This window comes from Equus caballus, chromosome 11 (genome assembly GCF_041296265.1).
Source record: "Equus caballus isolate H_3958 breed thoroughbred chromosome 11, TB-T2T, whole genome shotgun sequence".
Classification (NCBI taxonomy): domain Eukaryota; kingdom Metazoa; phylum Chordata; class Mammalia; order Perissodactyla; family Equidae; genus Equus; species Equus caballus.
This window is the reverse complement of record NC_091694.1, coordinates 54,675,207-54,694,683: the sequence shown is the minus strand read 5'-3', so window position 1 is coordinate 54,694,683 and position 19,477 is coordinate 54,675,207. Positions and strand designations below refer to the sequence as shown.

Sequence of the window (19,477 nt, the reverse complement as noted above, 5' to 3'; positions counted from 1 at the left end):
TGTCACACTTAAGAATCGGGAACTAGAGCTTCTCTAGTTAGTTCTAAGGCACCTTCTACACCACTGTCTTTATGCCAACCATTAAGCCCCACTGTGGCCCCCAGAACCTTTGACTTCAACTCATTTCAAGATGACAAAGCAGGCCTCGGTAAGGTTTATCCAGAGTATCTCCAGCCACAGTTCACTCTCCTACTGCTCATCTCAACAGTTCTGTGATGGTAGTTTGTTCATTAATGTAATTTCTTACGGTAAGTGTTACAGGATTTGAATCTCAGCTCTCCTCCCTACTGCTATCAGAGTCAGACTTCACTTCTCTTAACCTTATTTTTTTCTCATTATCTAAAAGGGGACAGTATATCCTGACTTTGAAGGCTACTGTCAGGATCAAATAGGGGAAGTGCCCCATGAAGCACGGAGCACCTTCTACCTCTCTCTCAGGAGACTCTTGCACATAGTGGTGCTCAGCTGGGATCTGGAAACTCCACGGGGCATCTGTTCCCATAGCAGCCAAGGCTTAACTGAAGAGGCCAGGGTTCCTACAGCCACACCCTCCCCTGGAGAAGGTTTGATACTTACCACCTCTGGCTCTGTAACGGGAACTCCTGCATCTCAGATCAGGTTAGAAGCAGGCACAGGAAAAGGGTAACGTACTGAATTAGCATGCAATCAGTGAGTCAGCATTTCATTAATGACCAAGAGGTTGATAGCGTAACACATGAATTCAGTGCTGGAGCTTCAAAGTTCTTCTCTCCAATAGTTTCCAGGTTTCCATGGCTTTTTGCTCACCTCCATTGTCCTCCCATCCATACACCTCCCAGGTCTTTGACTCACAAACCCTCTCCCTACCCCTCTCGCTCAGGTGGCAGTGGGTGACTGCAATCTGAACTGACACCTAATGCTTGCCCAGCAGCAGAGCAGAGCAGAAAGCCAGGCTGGCAACGAGGCATCAGGTCACAGCAGACTGGGTCCTCACAAGTCGCATCTCTCCACCATGACGCAGGCCGAAGAAAAGCACCGCCTTCCTCGACCAATAAGAAAGCTGGGGCAGGTCAGGACAACGAACAAAGAAACAAACTTGAACAGACTGCATCACACCTGCTCAAACAGAAAGGAAAGCTCATGCTTCACGGATACATCCGTGGTTCCAGAAGAACAAGCAAAGAGATAAAGCAACCACAAGAAGGGAGGAAGAGAAGAAAGAAGCCATAAATACTTCCGGAAGAAGAGAATTTTCCCCAGTGTGAAATGCACAGATAATTTAATGGAAATTTACTTGATTTTCCCCTCTCGGGGTCTGACTTGAGAAAATCAAATTACAAAGTCATCATCACATCCTAGATTTATTACAACTGACCTGCAGGCAAAAGGATATAACTATTACATAAACACTTCGATTCCATGTATATATCTTAAATAGAGGAGGAATTCAAACAAGAATACAGGATAAAATATTCCAAAGCTCCAAGAAGCAGTTATGTTACTGAGCTCCATTTTTACAGACAAATAAGGCAATATCCCTGCACATTAGCTTTTTGATAATTTTTATACATTTTTTCTATGGTACAAGAGAAAAATAACCAGAGCTCACAATGTACAGTTCTTACACTATTTTCACAGTTTGTGAACACTATACACCCTTTTGTTTTAATAAAGATACATTGTAATAAACTCATTGCCCTTAAGTTTATAGTTTATAATAATCTATGATTAATAATACACTAAAATTGCCTTTTTATGTGGTCATCCACACAATAGAACGGTCAGATTAGCTCCTGGACAGTCAGAATTGCTTTTACCTCCATTTGTATAATGGCAAAGTGACCCTATGCTGAGCCAGACCGCAAGTTGACAGCAGAGAAACAGATTCCTCTTGAGTCCCCGGGAGCAATGGAGGATGATGGCTTGGTGTCAAAGGAAGACACAGAGCAATGCTTCCTTTCAGAACACTGGGAAGGCTAAGGTTTAGGATGCCGTGGGGGAGAAAACAGGAAAATCAGGCATGTGGACCAAAGCGATAAATCATTTTAAATTCTGAAATTTACAGGGATGTAACTTTATACAGCACCATTCTCCCTTTATTGTTTTATAGTGTTTATGACTGTCACTCTGGGGGGAGACACAGCAATACCTGCCACCATTTGGTTCTGTAATGGCATCACGTGCATCTCAGATCATGGCTGTTTTATATTCCAGTGTGCTCGAACCACTCACAGTGCTGCTTAACTGTTGCACAGAGCCTAATGCTCAGTGCCAGGGCGGCCAGAGCAAAACCTAAGGAGAACCTAGCTAACGGGTAAGAGAGGAAGCACGGCAAAAGACGGCAGATCTCAGCGGCCTCTCCTAACTGTTAAGGGTTTTTTGTTTTGTTTTGTTTTGTTTTGGATTCCAATGTCAAGAAATGGTGGTGACTTGCTAGAGATTCTCAGAGGTGACGAGCTTATCTAAAAGTCTGTCATTTCAGATTCTCATCTGGTCAAATCTGTCTCTAGAAAAGATGCTTCTTTATCACCTATCACATCAGCTGGGCCCCACGTGTCTCAGCCTTTTAAACATTAGAGCATATAAGAGATTTGGGGCCAAAAATCCTTGGTAAAGAACATCCCTGGTAATTATAAAGGTTTTTGATATAGGAAAAAAAGGCAAAATATTGGATTAAGCAAAAAAAGTCACATAGCAGCAACAGACGGGTAGGGAGAGAGATTCAGAAACTGAAGACGTGGACCAGTGATGGCAAACAACTGAGATTTGGTCTTTTGCTGCCTACAGGAAATCTTTATCTAATCAATCAAGGCACATTGCTACTAGCTGCTTCTCCCTGTTAGCGAGTTACGATGGCTGAAGTATCAGGCTCGGGACCATGGGGAAATACATAGCTGCTACAAGTGTCCCAGATGAGATACTAGAGCTAAACCATCTGTAAACTTTGCCCTCCGTTCTTCTTCTTCTTTCAGTCCTGCTGGTTTGTGGCAGGTGGAACATCAAGTTGGCAGCACACCGAATTCTGAGAATGAAAATTCTGAGGATCAGCACCTTCTTGGACAAGTGGCAGACTCCTGAGTCTTCCCAATGAAGAGCAGAAGGACTGGTAAAGGAGAAAAGAACACATTCTGTCCTGTCTCAATATTTTAATGTTCACCTCTTTGAATGCAACATGGTTTTTGGTAAAGATAAATTCATTCTAATTTAACATATTTCAAAGTGGAAATTTGGCTGAGCACATCGATCCCCACACATCAACTGGGACTGTAAAGCAACAGAATATCAACTCGGTAAACCTATTGCACTTGGTGAAGAAAGGAAATTCCTCCCTTGTCTCCCAGCTCCAGAAGGCAATGTGTCTCGCTGGCTGTGCAAGCTCTTCTCACTCAAGCCCGAGTCTCTAGGTTCAGACATAGTACATCCATCACCACATACTTCCAGTATTTGGAAGTTGACAAAACACCATTCCAGTAGCTGCGTCTCCAGGTTTCGAGTCTAGAAATGAATTTAAGATGTGATCTAATCACAGTCAACAAATTGATCGTACTGACTTCCACATTTCATGAATATGTTCATCACGAAAGAGCAGGATGAGGTCTCTCTGACCAACACTAACACTGTGTGATCAATCGGGTATTACAGGGATGCACGTTCTAGGTGACAGGAGTATACAGACATGATGGAAACGAACACCAATCTTATTGCACATGGTGTCTGGGCGAGCAATAAAAACACTGTGATACGGGATGAAAATTCTCTACGTCTTGCTTCCTCTCAGCCCTTTTTTCTAGAGTCTGACGTAGCAGCGATATCAATCGACATACATGGGAGAGCTGGGAGTAGCTGGCATTTGATCCAGGATTTTACAAACATAGCATGCGACCTCTACGGTACGTTCTTCATACATCAAAATAAAGGGATGTTTCTGCAAGAAAATTGAAAAAAGAAAAAACATCAAAATTCCTATCAGAGCCCACACGGAACTTTTCCCAACTTCAACACAGTATAGCACCAAAGTCTCCAACCACATATGGCTGTAAAATACTGTAGCACAAGTTCAGAGAGGCAAGCACAGCCCGTATTTCATGCAGATACGTTAGAGGGTGTGGGCGTGCCTAGGTATGATGCACGGTGGGAGGAGCTGCCCTGACGGTGAAGTCTGGAAACTTATCTGTGTGCCAGGGAGCATTTGTTGAGGCAGAGAGCAGAGTTGTTCCTCAGCACAAAACACGGCTGGAGCCTCTGCCACCATCTGAGAGCCAAGAAAAACGACGTGAATACTGGCTGCTGTTCCTCTTGGGACACAGGCAGGGACTACAATTCCCCATTTCCCCCTTGTGCGGCAGAAGGATCTTACAAAAAGGTCTCAGTTTCAATCCTGACTTCCACTCCAACAGGCTCAATAGAAACTTATCCTATGAGCTTCTCCAAAGCCTAGAGCCCCATATCTGCCTCGCAAACCCACTTTTTCATATTCCATCTCCATCAATATTTTTCTTCCATAGCTTCTCTACATATGTTGATGGAACATCTTCAGTCATTGCTGGGGCTGACCCTAAGTTTGACCTAACATCCTGGAGAGCTGGAAGCTAAGTGTGACAAACAAGGAGGTCTTTTCTTAAAATAGTCCCACATTATCAGATCACAGTACTTTCTTCACTGCTGAGACCCCTGCCAAATCCAGCAGACTGACTATAACGCCCAACTTCCATGAAAGTGAGAACTTTCAAAGAAACGAGAATTGGCCTTATGATGCAAATGAGCATGAAAGCTTTTAATAAAGGCAGAGTAAGCACAATAAATTCTTATGGATGCATTATGCATATATAGACCATGCAGTGGAAAATGGCTCCTTAAAGTGAATGATAAAAGTCTCCGGGGTAATTTTTATAACATGTCAAGGCCAAAATTTTTCATGAGAGTTTAGCTAGTAAATTAGTAGGAAAATTATAACTACAAATGTGCTCTTTCCAAATATCTTTGTTCAAAAACATTTCAAAAAACACTAAGTAAGGTCAAGCTGTTTGTCCATGACGGAGAGGCCCACTGCTTGCTTAGTGGACCACCATGCTAAGGGGATTCAGGGTGAAGAAACACCTAAAATTTCCCAAGTCTCATACTCACCAGAAGTTCTTTATACTTTGGCCTTTTGGATTCATCCTTTGTAAGGCTAAAATAACATAAAAATAACATTATTAAAATGGAGACACAATTACCAAGTATTTTTATTTTCACAAACAAAATGTTAGAAAGAATCAAATAGTTTTTTTCTTCAGATACAAAAGTAACAAAGCAGACAACTTGTCAAACATAAAGAAAAAAATTAGAAACAAGTTAATTGGAAAGCTGGATAAATTATGGCATAGCTGCACAGTAGAATATTGCATAGTTAGATATATGAATGTATGTATAAGTATAAAATTGTACGTATGTGTGTGTTTCTAAATATATACCCATATATTTACAGATACCACCTAAGAGAAAACAGGAATCCAGTAATTCTGAAACTATGTATGAATTTTATCAACTTATCCTTAGATTTTTAAAAGTTTTGCACTCTGTATCTCAATCCTATATTTTCTGGTCCAAAAGTTTACAACATTACAACTTCACTAAGGACTATTGGTATATTAAAAGCCTTTGCCCTGCTGGTATCTTCCCTTTGAATTCCACCTTGTCTAATTAATGTTATCACAAGTATTTCCATTTTATTTGTATTTACCTGATCATCTTGGACCATATTTTAATCACCACTCTCCTCCAACCTCAATTAAATTTTTTTTTTAAGGATTGGCACCTGAGCTAACAACTGTTGCCAATCCTCTTTTTTTTTTCCCTCCCTGAATCCACCCCCCATACATAGCTGTATATTTTAGTTGTGCGTCCTTCTAGTTGTAGCATGTGGGATGCCGCCTCAGCATTGCCTGATGAGCAGTGCCATGTCCATGCCCAGGATCCGAACTGGTGAAACCCTGGGCCGTGAAAGCACAGCACGCAAACTTAACCACTGGGCCACAGGGCCAGCCCCTAAATTTACTTTTTACCATCAAAAGTTAATATTGGTAACATAGTTCATTTACTTCTCAACTCAATGCCATTCTTCACATCCTGTGCCTTTTGTAGTGGACACTGCACTGTCCTAGAGAGACGCCTTCTTCAGGAATGAAGGACTTATTCCTCCACTGCAGGGAGTTCTGCCAGTATACAAGCCTCAGTTGTCAGCTCTCAGGGATTACCTCAACTGAAGAGAGCCACCCTAGCCTTCCCAGGGACGGCCTGTATCTAATGACTGACCCACAAAGGGGTATGAAAATCCAAGACCCTCATCCCATATCAAGTCAACCGTGGAGGGCCAGCCCAGCTTCATAGCTTCCTCCAGGGTCGGCTGAGGCCTGTGCTGAGACTGCATTGCAGCCCAACTTCTCTTTCTGCCTAATCCTGCCTTCCTCACCTTCGCTGGTTGTTGATCTGAAGATCACTACCTACTCCACTTCCTGCACACATACCTCTGTCTCAAAGCCTGCTTTCCAGGGAACCAAGCTGCAACACCCTTCTGCTGGGTCTACTTTTATTCCTGGCCAAGTATATCTTTTCAAAACAATCTATGAATGGTATTCCTATTCCTGAAAAACAACTGCATTGCCTCCTTATTTTGAATGGTAATTGAATGTCCAGGTATAAAACTTTAGGATGAGGTTGACAATTATTTTTCCTCAGTGCTCTAGAGCTGACTCCACTGTTTTCTGGCAATTATTGTTGCTATAACGAGTTTGCTGTCAGTCTAATTAATTACTCCTCAGCAGGGACTCTATCTTCTCTTCCTGCTAACTTTTACTTTATTATTGTTCTGTAAATTTGCTTCAGTGCATCTGGGTACAAATTTACCTGTGTTTATCCTACATGATACAGAGACTTTAGTTTCAGTGAGAACCTATCCTAGATCAATTCTCACATGTTTTTACTTGTAGCACCTTAAATACTCCTTCTCCACTTTCAGAGGTGTCTTCTGTCATTTCCATTAGACACATCTTAGACTACTCATCCTATTGTCCCCGATTCTTTTCTGCTCTTTCATGCTTTAATCGGCGTCATGCGGGGGAAATCCCTCAGGCCTATCTTCCAGTCCCCAATTCTGTCTTCAATGGCTTCCAGTTTAGAAGACATCAAATCAGATGTGTCCTTTGAATCAATAGCTATGTTTGTTCATTTCCAAGATTTCTAAATAGTTTTCATATCCAATTGTTTGGTTCATTTCAGTTTTACTTCTTCCTCAGTTTTAGTGGAACTTACACTTTTATTTCCTTAGGCATCCTAAACTATACTATTTTAAAGTGTATTTTAGACTATTCCATAAAGTCATCGCAATTTAAAATGAATTCATATTCTAGTTTGTTGGTTGCTTTTCTTTGCATACGACTTGATATATTTTGGAACTTTGTTTGCAGACTCATTTTGAAAATGTGCTTATGCTCTATGCCAGTCCATACATTTGTTCAAGAAATACCTGCATGCCGACTAAGTGCTATGAACTGAAGCAGGGGCTAGAGATCCACCATGTAGAACAGTTTCACCAGCACTTCCTCTTTTCAGGCCCATCACCACAGAACAAAGCACTATAATGGAGATTGAAGTCCCAGTCTTCCGCTGACATTAGGACTATTACAGATCCAGTCCTCTGGTTGCAAAAACAGTCTCTACGTCCTCGCTATTCTGTAGTCCTGCAGCTTGTTGTGGCCCAGGCAGTGACTGACATCAGTATTTCCTCACCCATCAGATCCTGACTTCTACGCAGTGAGTCTGTCTCCCGTGGATCCTGAGTCCAGAACACAGTACCTACAGAACTTTGGTCCTACAGGAAACACTGTCCCAGCTGCCACTGCCTGCTTCTGGACCTGGATATAGCAGGCCCATGGCTTCAGACCTTCACAGTATTTCTATTTATACCTTTCGCACTCTTCATCCACACAAGATGTGGACTTTCTTTGTAAAACTGCCAGGCCTTTTTAGTTTTCTATTTTTCTATCTCATTTACCGGAGCAGAAAATTGTGTCAATGTATAAACTCACAGTGCTATCTGAGTAGAAATCTTTAACGAAATTATTATTTCTTTTTCAGAATTATTGCAGCCATTGGTATGGTTATCAATAATCACGCTAACCTCAATTAAACCTGTGCTATCCAACAAGGCAGTCACTAGCCAAATTAATCTTCATAAAATAAAACAAAAAAAATTGTTTCCTGACTCACACTAGCCACACTGCAAGGGCTAGCAGCTACTACACTGGACAGAGCAGATTACAGAACATTTCCATCATCTCAAAAAGTTCCATTGGCAGAACTTCAGATCTAACTTCCAGGTCACTAATCTCTCTTCAGTTGTATCTAATCTGTTGTTTAATCGAGCTATTGAATGTTTTCATTTATGCTTTTTATTTCTATAAATTCTATTAGGTTCTTTGACAGTTTCTGTTTCTTGCTTATATTTCCAAACTATGTCATTTTTCCTTAAGTTCATGAAAAATCACTTTTTTCTGTTTCTGATTATTCTAACATCTAAAGTCTTCACAGATATATTCCTACTATCAGTTGTTTCTATTAATCTCATTCCTCGTGTGAGTGCTGGAATTTTTTCTGAACAACATATATTCTATTTAACTTGATCTTTGGGAATTCTTTGACTTCTAGAAATTGCTTTTGCTTCTGCTTGTCAACTGGGAGCGTCTTTCCAATGAGGGGGCTCTTAAAATCCTTACCTCCCATAATTTCTGATTACACTTAGTTTTAGAGCTCTGTAGACCCCTTAGTTTTCTACCAACTTATGATACATTTAAAAAGACACTTTGACATGCTTATCCAGTATTTCAGTAGTTTCACTCCAAGTACTGTTCAAGATGTAACCCACCATAGTAACCTGAAGAGGTCACATTGATTCTACAGCTGTTTCTCAACTCTTCAGGTAGTGTTCTGATTTTGTGTCTGTCTACATTGGTGTGTACATTTGTGTGTATACGTTTTAATTGAATGTTTGTCAAGTTTTGTCTTTGAAACGCATAAAATGAAAAACATCTTACAACATCCCCAGCCATGGCTTCTTTTTTCCTTTTAGTTAATTTGGTCCAGTATTTTAATCTAAGGACTCAAGTTTTTCTTCAAGAGAATTTTCATTTTAACTCTTTCTCTACTATCAGTTAAATGGAATCTCCTACATTTTTCCTGCATGTCTCTTATCATTTGCCTCATGATCATCTTTTTATCCCTTTTTTCTGGAAGATGAACTCAACAGTATTGCCTACTTCATAGATTTGGTTAACCTGTAATATCAAATATGCTGTCTGCCCACCATTTTCTCCCATTCAATTCAGAAATCATGTTTACTGTTTGAAAACATCTTTTCCTGAATTCGAATTATTCCACTCTTACAATTTTTTCTCTGACATTTTCAGTGGCAACTTGACAAGGGAATTTTTGCTAAATTTCTCAAACTGATTCAATTCTCTGAACCACTGAATGTATTCACATGCCAGTGATTTGCCTTTATTTCTTCATCCCTGAAGAGAATCAATATTGATCAAATATCACAGGTTGATCTCGGTCATAGAACTAGGTGACTGTGAGAAACAGCGAGAGCCACCACTAGAGCATTATCACCTTGCCAAGGAATTTCCCTTCTGGGTTTGTCAAAACAGCTTCCAGCGCACTAGCAACCCTCTAACCAACACAAGTGTCCGCATCCTAAGTTATTTCAGCAAAGCTTGAGCTTTTCTTAACAGGTCCTTCCTGCTGAGTATAAGGCAGGTGTGAATACTGCCACGGAGTCCCAGCTGTGCACGGATGTAGTGTATAAAGCATTTCCTCAAGACACCTTCAGGATCAAGACTGGCTTCCTGCTTGTCTATCCACAAGCTGCCTTCTCTTTCAGGTCCTGCTGTCCCAAGCTAAGGATTTCCACTGCAGGTCTCATATCCTCCTTCTGCCTTTCTTTTCTTCTGCACGTGACAAATTCTGGATTAGCCAATCTCTCCCTGATTTCAGTCTCATCTACACAATTTCACAAAAACCTGTCAAGGATAGTACTTTTTTGCTCTTTTCCAGAACAAATAAAGACTCTTTTTTTTCTTTTTAAAAAATTTCATTGATGATTTCAGTAGGCAGGGAGGAATTTAAAATGTGAGCTGAGATCATCATTCTGATCCACAAATCTTCATTTCTTTTTTATTCCTTAAGCAAACTTTTAATTGAAGCATACATATAGAAAAGCAGTCCTAAGCATAGAAGAGTAACAATATTCTGACTTCTATTACCTTTTATTAATTCTATTAAATTTCATGTAAATAACTGTTTTAAGTGTTTCTTTTTTCACTCAACATAGTTTGTGAGATTTATTCATGTTGTTGAGTATAGCAATAGTTCAATCTTTGATGCTGTATACCATTGTATGAATCATGCTATAACTTATTATCCATTCTACTGCTGATATTTTTTCTTTCTAACTGTAAGTTATTATGAATATGCTGTTCCTAACATTCTTATACACATCTTTTAGTGTATTTATGAATTTTCTTTTGTTGGGTATATAATTAGGACTTGAATTGCTGGATCATGATGCATGCACCATCTGTATTAGATCAGGTATATAAGATACTGCCACAGTTTTCCAAAGAAACTGCACCAAGTTACACTCCTATAAGTAACGTCTAAGACTTCCCGTTGTTTCAGATACTCTTGGTACATCAGTCTTAGATTGTAATCATTCTGGTGATTGTAACGGACTGGTATTTCATTGTAATTTTGATTTGCGTTTCCCCGAGGACTAACAATGTTGAATAAACACCCTTTCATATGTTTACTGATTACTTGAAGATCATCTTATTAAATGTCTTTTCAGGTATTTGGCCATTTTTGGTTGTCATTTTCATATCTATAAGTGTTTTGTACTTATGCTCTTTACATATACTGGAGAAAAGGTTCTTATCAAATATCTATATGACAAACACACTGTGTAGGTTGGCATTTCATTCAGTGGTGTCTTTTAACCAACAGAAGTTCTTAATTTATTCAAATCCAATTTTATCACTCTTTTCTTTATGCTGAGTTGCCTTTTGCATGCTGTTTGAGAAACTTTTACCTATTCAAAGGCCATGAAGCTATTCTCCTATGTTATCTTCCATATGCTTTCAATTTACACAACTGAAAAACTCAGTTTGGCAGAAAAGCAGTTCAAGGGGAGCATGGAGAAATGTGGCCACAGCAATAAACCTGAATCATAATGCATTTTGAAAGCCACATTAATTTAGACTTATTTTAAGGGCAATGAGAAGCCTCTAGACCAGTGCTTCTCTACCTCTAACCCAACCCTAACTCATTATTGCCCTTCATTACTGTGAAATTTAATTAATGTATATCTGTCTATATTCCACAGCAGCCCTTTGGAGGGCTACAAATTATTACACTATGCAAGATTCTTTGTCTTTCCAGAACAAATGTTTCCCAATTGAGAGTGATACCATTCCATTAAGGACAGTTTTAAACAGAGAAGTAACATAATCAGATATGCATCCTATGGAAAAAGATACTCTATGCAAATGGCAAGGAAAAGAAAGCTGGGGTAGCAATACTTAGACAAAATAGACTTCAAAGCAAAAACTGTAAGAAGAGACTAAGAAGGGAACTACATAATGATAAAGGGAACTATCCAACAAGAGGATATAACACTTGTAAATATCTATGCACCCAGCAAGGGAGCACATAAAAATACATAAAGCAATTATTAACGGACAAAAGACGTGAAATAGACAGCAACACAATAATAGTAGGGGACTTTAACACTCTACTTAGACCAATGGGTAGATCAACCAAACAGAAGATCAATAAGGAAACACTGGCCTTAAATGATACATTAGACCAGATGGACTTAGTAGATATAAAGAACATTCCATCCAAAAACCACAGAATATAGAGTCTTTTCAAATGCACATGGAACATTCTCCAGGACAGATGACATATGAGGCCACAAAATAAGTCTCAATAAATTTAAGAAGACTGAAACCACACCAAGCATCTTTTCTGACCACAAGGGTGTAAAACGGGTAATCAACTACAGGAAGAAAGTCAAAAAAGCCACAAAAATGTGGAGATTAAACAAAATCCTACTGAATGACAAGTGGGTCAATGAAGAAATCAAAAGGGGAAATCAAAAAATACCTAGGACAAATGAAAAGGAAAATATGACATGCCAAAATCTATGGGATACAGGAAAAGCAGTTCTAAGAGGGAAGTTTATAGCAATACAGGCCTACCTCAACAAAGAAGAAAAATCCCAAATAAACAATCTAACAGTGCACCTAAAGGAACTGGAAAAAGAAGAACAAACAAAGCCTGAAATCAGTAGAAGGAAGGAAATAACAAAAATCAGAGCAGAAATAAATGAAATAGGGACTAAAAAGAAACTAGAAAACAATCAATGAAATGAAGAGCTGCTTCTTTGAAAAGATAAACAAAATTGACAAACCCTTAGCTAGACTCACCAAGAAAAAAAGAGAGAAGGCTCAAATAAATAGAATCAGAAATGAAAAAGGAGAAATTACAATGGACACCTCAGAAATACAAAAGATTATAAGAGAAAACTATGCAAAGCTATACACGAACAAACTGGATACTCTAGAAGAAATGGGTAAATTCTAAGAATCATACAAACTTCCAAAACTGAATCAAGAAGAAAGAGAGAATTTGAATAGACCAATCACCAGTAAGGAGATTGAAACAGTAATCAAAAACCTTCCAAAACATAAAAGTCCAGAACCAGACGGCTTCCCTGGTAAATTCTACCAAACATTCAAAGAAGACTTAATACCTATCCTTCTCAAACTCTTCCAAAAAACTGAACAGGAGGGGAAGCTTCCTAACTCATTCTACAAAGCCAATATTATCCTGATACCAAAACACAGAAGGTCAACACAAAAAGAGAAAAATTACAGGCCAACATCACTAATGAACATCCATGTAAAAATCCTCAATAAAATACTAGCAAGTCGAATACAACAATACATTAAAAAGATCATACACCATGATCAAGTGGGATTTATTCCAGAGATGGAGAGCTGGTTCAACAACTGCAAATCAATCAATGTGATACACCACATTAACAAAACAAAGAAATCACATCACTGTCTCAGAGAAAGCATTTGACAAGATGCAGCATCCATTTATGATAAAAACTCTGAAGAAAATGGATATAGAAGGAATGTACCTCAACATAATAAAGGCCATATATGACAAACCCACAGCTAATATCATTCTCAATGGAGAAAAACTGAAAGCTATCCCTCTAAGAACAAGAACTAGACAAGGATGCCCACTGTCACCACTCATTTAACATAATATTGGAAGTCCTAGCAGAGCAATCAGGCAAGAAAAGGAAATAAAAGGGCTCCAAATTGGAAAGGAAGAAGTGAAATTGCCACTATTTGCAGATAACATGATTTTATATATGGAAAACCCTAAGGAATTCACCAAAAAAATTTAGAAATAATAAATGAATACAGTAAAGTTTCAGGATGCAAAATCAATATACGAAAATCAGCTGTGTTTCTATACACTAAGAATGAAGCAGCAGAAAGAGAAATTAAGAATACAATCTCATTTAAAATTGCAACAAAAAGAATAAAATATCTAGGAATAAATTTAACCAGAGAGGTGAAAGATTTGTACTTTGAAAACTATAAAACATTGCTGAAAGAAATAGGAGACACAAAGAAATGGAAAGATATTCCAAGCTCTTGGTTTGGAAGAATTAACATAGTTAAAATGTCCATACTCCCTAAAGCAATCTACAGATTCAATGCAATACCTATCAAAGTCCCAATGACATTTTTCACATAAATAGAACAAAGAATCCTAAAATCTATATGGAACAACAAAAGAATCTGAATAGCCAAAGGAATCCTAGGAAAAAACAACAAAGCTGGAGGTATCACACTCCCTGATTTCAAAATGTACTACACAAAGCTATAGTAATCAAAACAGCATGGTACTGCCACAAAAAAAGACACACAGATCAGTGGAGCAGAACTGAGAGCCCAGAAATAAACCCACACGTCTATGGATAGCTAATTTTAGACAAGGGAGCCAAGAGAGTCTCTTCAATAAACGGTGTTGGGAAAATTGGACAGCCACAAGCAAAAGAATGAGAGTAGACCATTATCTTACACCATACACAAAAATTAACTCAAAATGGATTAAAGATTTGAATGTAAGAACTGAAATCATAAAAATTCGAGAAGGAGGAGCCGGCCCAGTGGCGCAGTGGTTAAGTGCACACATTCCGCTTCGGCGGCCCGGGGTTTGCCGGCTCAGATCCTGGGTGCAGACATGGCACCACTTGGCACGCCATGCTGTGGGAGGCATCCCACATATAAAGCTGAGGAAGATGGGCATGGATGTTAGCTGAGGGCCAGTCTTCCTCAGCAAAAAGAGGAAGATTGGCAGCAGTTAGCTCAGGGCTAATCTTCCCCAAAAAAATAAAAAATTCTAGAAAGAAACATACAGAGTATGCTCTTTGACAGCAGTCTTAGCAGCATATTTTCTACTACCATGTGTGACTGGGCAAGGGAAACAAGAGAAAAAATAAATAAATGGGACTACATCAAACTAAAAAGCTTCTGCACAGCAAAGGAAACCATCAACAAAACAAAAAGACAACCTAACAATTGGAAGAAGATATTTGCAAACCATACCTCTGATAAGGGGTTAATATGTAAAATATATAAAGAACACAAACATCTCAACAATTAAAAAACTAACAACCCAATTAAAAAATGTCCAAAGATCTGAACAGACATTTCTCCAAAGAAGATACACAGATGACCAATAGGCACACGAAAAAGATGTTCAACATCATTAACTATCAGGGAAATGCAAATCAAAACTATAATGAGACATCACCTCACTCTGGTCAGAATGGCTATAATTAACTAGACAGAAAACAACAAGTGTTGGAGAGGATGTGAAGAGAAGGGAACTCTCATACACTGCTGGTGGGAGTGCAAACTGGTGCAGCCACTATGGAAAACAGTGTAGAGTTTCTTCAGAAAATTAAGAATAGAACTACCATATGATCAAGCTATTCCACTGCTGGGTATTTATCCAAAGAACATGAGAACACAAATATGTAAAGATACTTGCACCCCTATGTTCACTGCAGCATTATTCAAAATAGCCAACACTTGGAAGCAACCTAGGTCCCATCAAGGGATGAATGGATAAAGAAGATGTGGTATGTATACACAACCTTATACTACTATGCTATAAAAAAGGATGAAATCTGGCCATTTGTGACAACATAGATGCACCTTGAGGGTATTATGTTAAGCGAAATAAGTCAGAGGGAGAAAGTTAAATACTGTACGATCTCACTCATAAACACAAGATAAAAACAACAACAAAAAAACACATAGAGACAGAGATTGGATTCTTGGTTACCACAGGGAAGTGGGGAGGGAGGAGGGCGAAAGGGATGATTAGGCACACGTGTGTGGTTATGGACTGTAAGTAGTCTTTGGGTGGTGAACATGATGTAATCTACACAGAAATTGAAATATGATGATGTACACCTGAAATTTATATACTGTTATAAACCAATGTCACTGCAATAAAAAAACCCCTTAATTCGTTAATTGATCATTGAAAGGAAAAAAGATAAACATCATAAAAAATACAACTCTGACAAAAAGGAAAATGGTTTGAAACAAGGCTATACTGGATTGTGAGGAAACCAATTAGAAACCTAAATGGTCCAGGTTAGAGATGACAAAAAATGCCTAAGGACAGTGGAAGGGAGAATGAACCAATGTGGAGAACTGATAGGAACAGATCATAAAAACAGATAGAATTTAACTGTAGACAATAATGATTTGGAATGAGATGGAAATACGATGCTACTCAGAAAACAATGGGACACTGATGTCTATAACCATTATCTACGGGAGAGAACTGGCACCAAGGGACACAGAAACAAAAAACATACCAGCACTACACATTTATAAAACAAAACTGATAAAGAGATCAAGGAATTAAGAAGAAAGCAAACCTGCTGGAGGCCTCACAGGTAATCATTTTAGATATGCTCTATGACTCACACAGATTCTTTTAACCAAATATTTCATTAAAATGTAATATATAAAATGGTCACATGTATGTAATTATATAAACTGTATACACATGTGCAAATTGGTAAAAATAGATTGTTTTTAAAAAGGAAGCAGCAGCCAGTTCGAGTTATCCTATGGTCTTCTACCAAGAAAATCTTGAGGTATTCCTCTCCCTTCTGAAAACCAACATAAAGCTAGAATTTGGTTAGAGAAGACAAAAGGGACTTGAAAACTAGAGTTCAAATGTTTTCTAATTATCAGAAAAGAAGGCAATGCTAGCCCATGAAATATAAGTCCTATAGAACCTAGAAAGTATAGACAGGAACAGCATTCACGGCAAAAAAAAAAAATTACGTGGAAGAGAAAAGCATTTTCAGGAATGAAAAGAGGATATACTAAATGCTCTGGCTTTTTGCTTATAAACATATCCTATTCTTGAAACATGTTGGAAAAATAGAATAATTACCTAAAACATTCAAATAACAACACAAGGATTTATTTAAATAGATTGAAACAGTACAAAGCAAACAGATTGAAACAGTACAAAGCATGACTTTATTATTGCCATATCCGCATATATTTATTCCTATGTGCTACACACATACATACACACACAACTGTTAAAAAGGTGCACAAACAACATCAACAGGTGTGGGGTTCACTCCTTTGGAATAAGCTTTCAGAGAGCCAATATACAGCTCTACCAGTGGAGCTTTGGGCCTGCCTTTACTACACACACCCACTAGGTTATATGTTACGTCAGAGCTGTGATCCACCCCTGAAAGTCGGAGCCGGTAGGGTCTTGACTTAATAAAAGCTTCTGGTACAGTTTGATTGTGAGAACCCTATCAGAATAAGATGATCAGTCTCACGTAGGCTGTCTTTCTTGTATAAGGTACTAGAAATCTGGAGGCAGCAGCTTCTCCACCACCCACATCTATTTTTCATCAGTACCTGAGCAGTAGGATAAGAGAGTGAAACTTCTCCAGGTTAGCTGGAACCTTCCATGTAGCACAGTGATCCACAGTCCCAGCTTAGAAGGCCGGGGGATAAGAAGGTGGCTCCCCTTCCCTGGCGCAAAGTCCCAAAGTTGCTAAGATTAAGTAAACCTCACTGTTCTCAGGTTTTTGAGTATGCATAAATCACGTACTCACCACAAGTTGACAAAGTTGATGAAACTTGGGGAGAATTCTCTTTCCTCAGAATTGCTCAGCTGTGGAGGATCTCCTTTTACGACTTGTGTTAGTTGATCAAATACACTATTCCACTTTGGATAAGGAAATCGGCCCGTGGCCAACTCGTACTAAAGAGAACACAGACGAAAAAGCAGAACACACTAGGCATTATTTACTGCTTCTCAGTGGAATGGCCATGTTGAAAATTCAACCTCCAAAAGTCTTGAAAGAGCCTTGAATCAAACCCAGATCAGGCTGAGGCAGAATCTTCTGAATTATTTAGGCTAGGTGCAGGTGATATTTAGAAATCAGGATAATACAGAGTTTTCTGTATCAACCAAATTCAAGGACTAAGACCTAAGAGAAACACCAAATTTAAACCGTGACAATGTCCCTACAGTGCATGCTCCAGGGCAGCCTGTGGTTCTGAATCATTTGTATGAGAGATTCTGGAAGGCTGGTTTTAGAACTTTTTTAGTACAAAGTCTGCACAATTTATAGTCATCTGAACAGGAGGTCATGGTCCAGAAAAGTGGTCAAATTCTTTTGTAAGGTAAAAGAACACTCAACAAACAAAAGCCCAATCTGAGCTGAAAGGAAACAACGTGCAAATCCTGATCCACAGCTATTCTGTAGTTACTACAATTTCAACCACAACCTGAAAGTACTATTTCTGAAGAAATCAAGTCAGGGTCAAACCCTGCACCCTAAATCCTAATAACAATGCTCAGGATAATATTTCTAAAGGATAGCACACCAGACTTGAAGAGTCTCACAGAGGCATGTCCCAATCTGTCAAGAGTCAAAAATATTTGTGAATAGTATTCTCATCTTTTTCCCTCCCTATTCTGAGAATAATGAAAACCTGGAAATTGTGCTTTTTCCAGGAAATATATCTAAATCTGCAGTGTGGCCTAAATGAATCCCATTTTATGTGCATTGACAGGTGATCAATATATGAGGATGAGACTTCAAACTTATCAGAGAGGAAAATGGCATGTAAGAGAGAAAGAAAGCACCATCTGAGAACACTGTCTCAGACTTTCTTCAGCTTAGATTCAATCTTGTCAAGCTGGTCAAATATTAAATTACTAGCTTATACAATGAAAGGAAAGCTGTCAAGCAAACATGAACCCATCTTGAAATAGACGGCTGGTGTGAGGAGGCCTTCTTCCCCGAAAGATGCCTCCTCAGCTCACCGCTGTCTCCAATTCTGCACCTACGCCTGTGAGAAGGCAGGCACACATGCACGCACACACACAGAAATCACTCTTTTCGCTGAAGTTTCTTTTTGATTAAAATACAAATGCTTTGGAAGAAGTAAACTTTCCTGGTTATTCACAGCATTAAGAATAACTTGATTAGATTCAATCTTGAGAACAGGTTTTAATAAGAGAGGGAAAAAGTAGGAACACATCATAAGGCAAAGGACAGGATCTTAGAAATTAATTTCACACATTTCTTATAATTTTTATAAGATTATCTATATCAAAAATAAATTATGAAGCAATTCTAAGTACTGAATTTGATTTTAAACAAAGTTTAGCCAGATATACTAAAGGAACTTGCTGAAAAAATTTGTAAGTTAAAACCTTTCCCAGAATAAAATTTTGTTTTTAGACTGGAGTAAATGCTTCCTTTTTAAACATAGCTGGCTTGGTCAGAGGTAGGTATTTCTGAATCATGAAGATCCCTTACACCAAGCAGTAGCCTCAGCTAGAAGCTAGAGGTCCTGCTGCAGTCTTTGGAACAGTCAGCAGACCGAAAATATGCCCAAGTTCCATGTTCTGTCCTGACTATGAGGAAGGGATTCCTTCCCCTTTAGTCAGCTGATTCACAATGAGAGGAGACTCCAGGAGGCATCGCCCATATCTGGTCACAAGCGAAACTCAACGGAGTCCTCTGCCGAGGTGAACTATTAGCCTGCCACTCTCTTACAGAGAGAATTCACTAGGCTTGGCAACATGACCCACCAAGGCTAACTACAAAGGGTATGTGATTCTGATGTATCGGAAGAGGATCCTAGGACCATACAATGCAATGAAGAAATGGAGATTATTTAATAAGCTACAAAAAAGTTCATTGCTCTGAATCAGTGTTAACTCTGGGCTGTGGGGTTGTATTGAAGATGGGAGGAAAATGGAAGGAAAAGTTTTGGGTTGCCTATCAAACAGGACA

The 19,477-nt window shown here is 38.8% G+C and overlaps 1 protein-coding gene across 3 annotated transcripts in view; it reads right to left on the bottom strand.

Moving 5' to 3' along the window:
* Window positions 1–1,241: 1,241 nt before the first annotated feature.
* Window positions 1,242–19,477, bottom strand: part of MAP2K4 (mitogen-activated protein kinase kinase 4) — a 136,285-nt gene continuing 118,049 nt past the window's right edge. For all 3 annotated transcript variants that reach the window (XM_023653528.2, XM_023653527.2, XM_023653529.2), the window contains 3 exons: window positions 17,279–17,427; window positions 5,104–5,149; window positions 1,242–3,904 (listed from right to left, as the gene is read on the bottom strand). In XM_023653528.2, coding sequence (XP_023509296.1) covers window positions 3,791–3,904; window positions 5,104–5,149; window positions 17,279–17,427 — 309 coding nt within the window. In that variant the 3' untranslated portion in view covers window positions 1,242–3,790. The remainder of the gene's footprint in view (window positions 3,905–5,103; window positions 5,150–17,278; window positions 17,428–19,477) is intronic.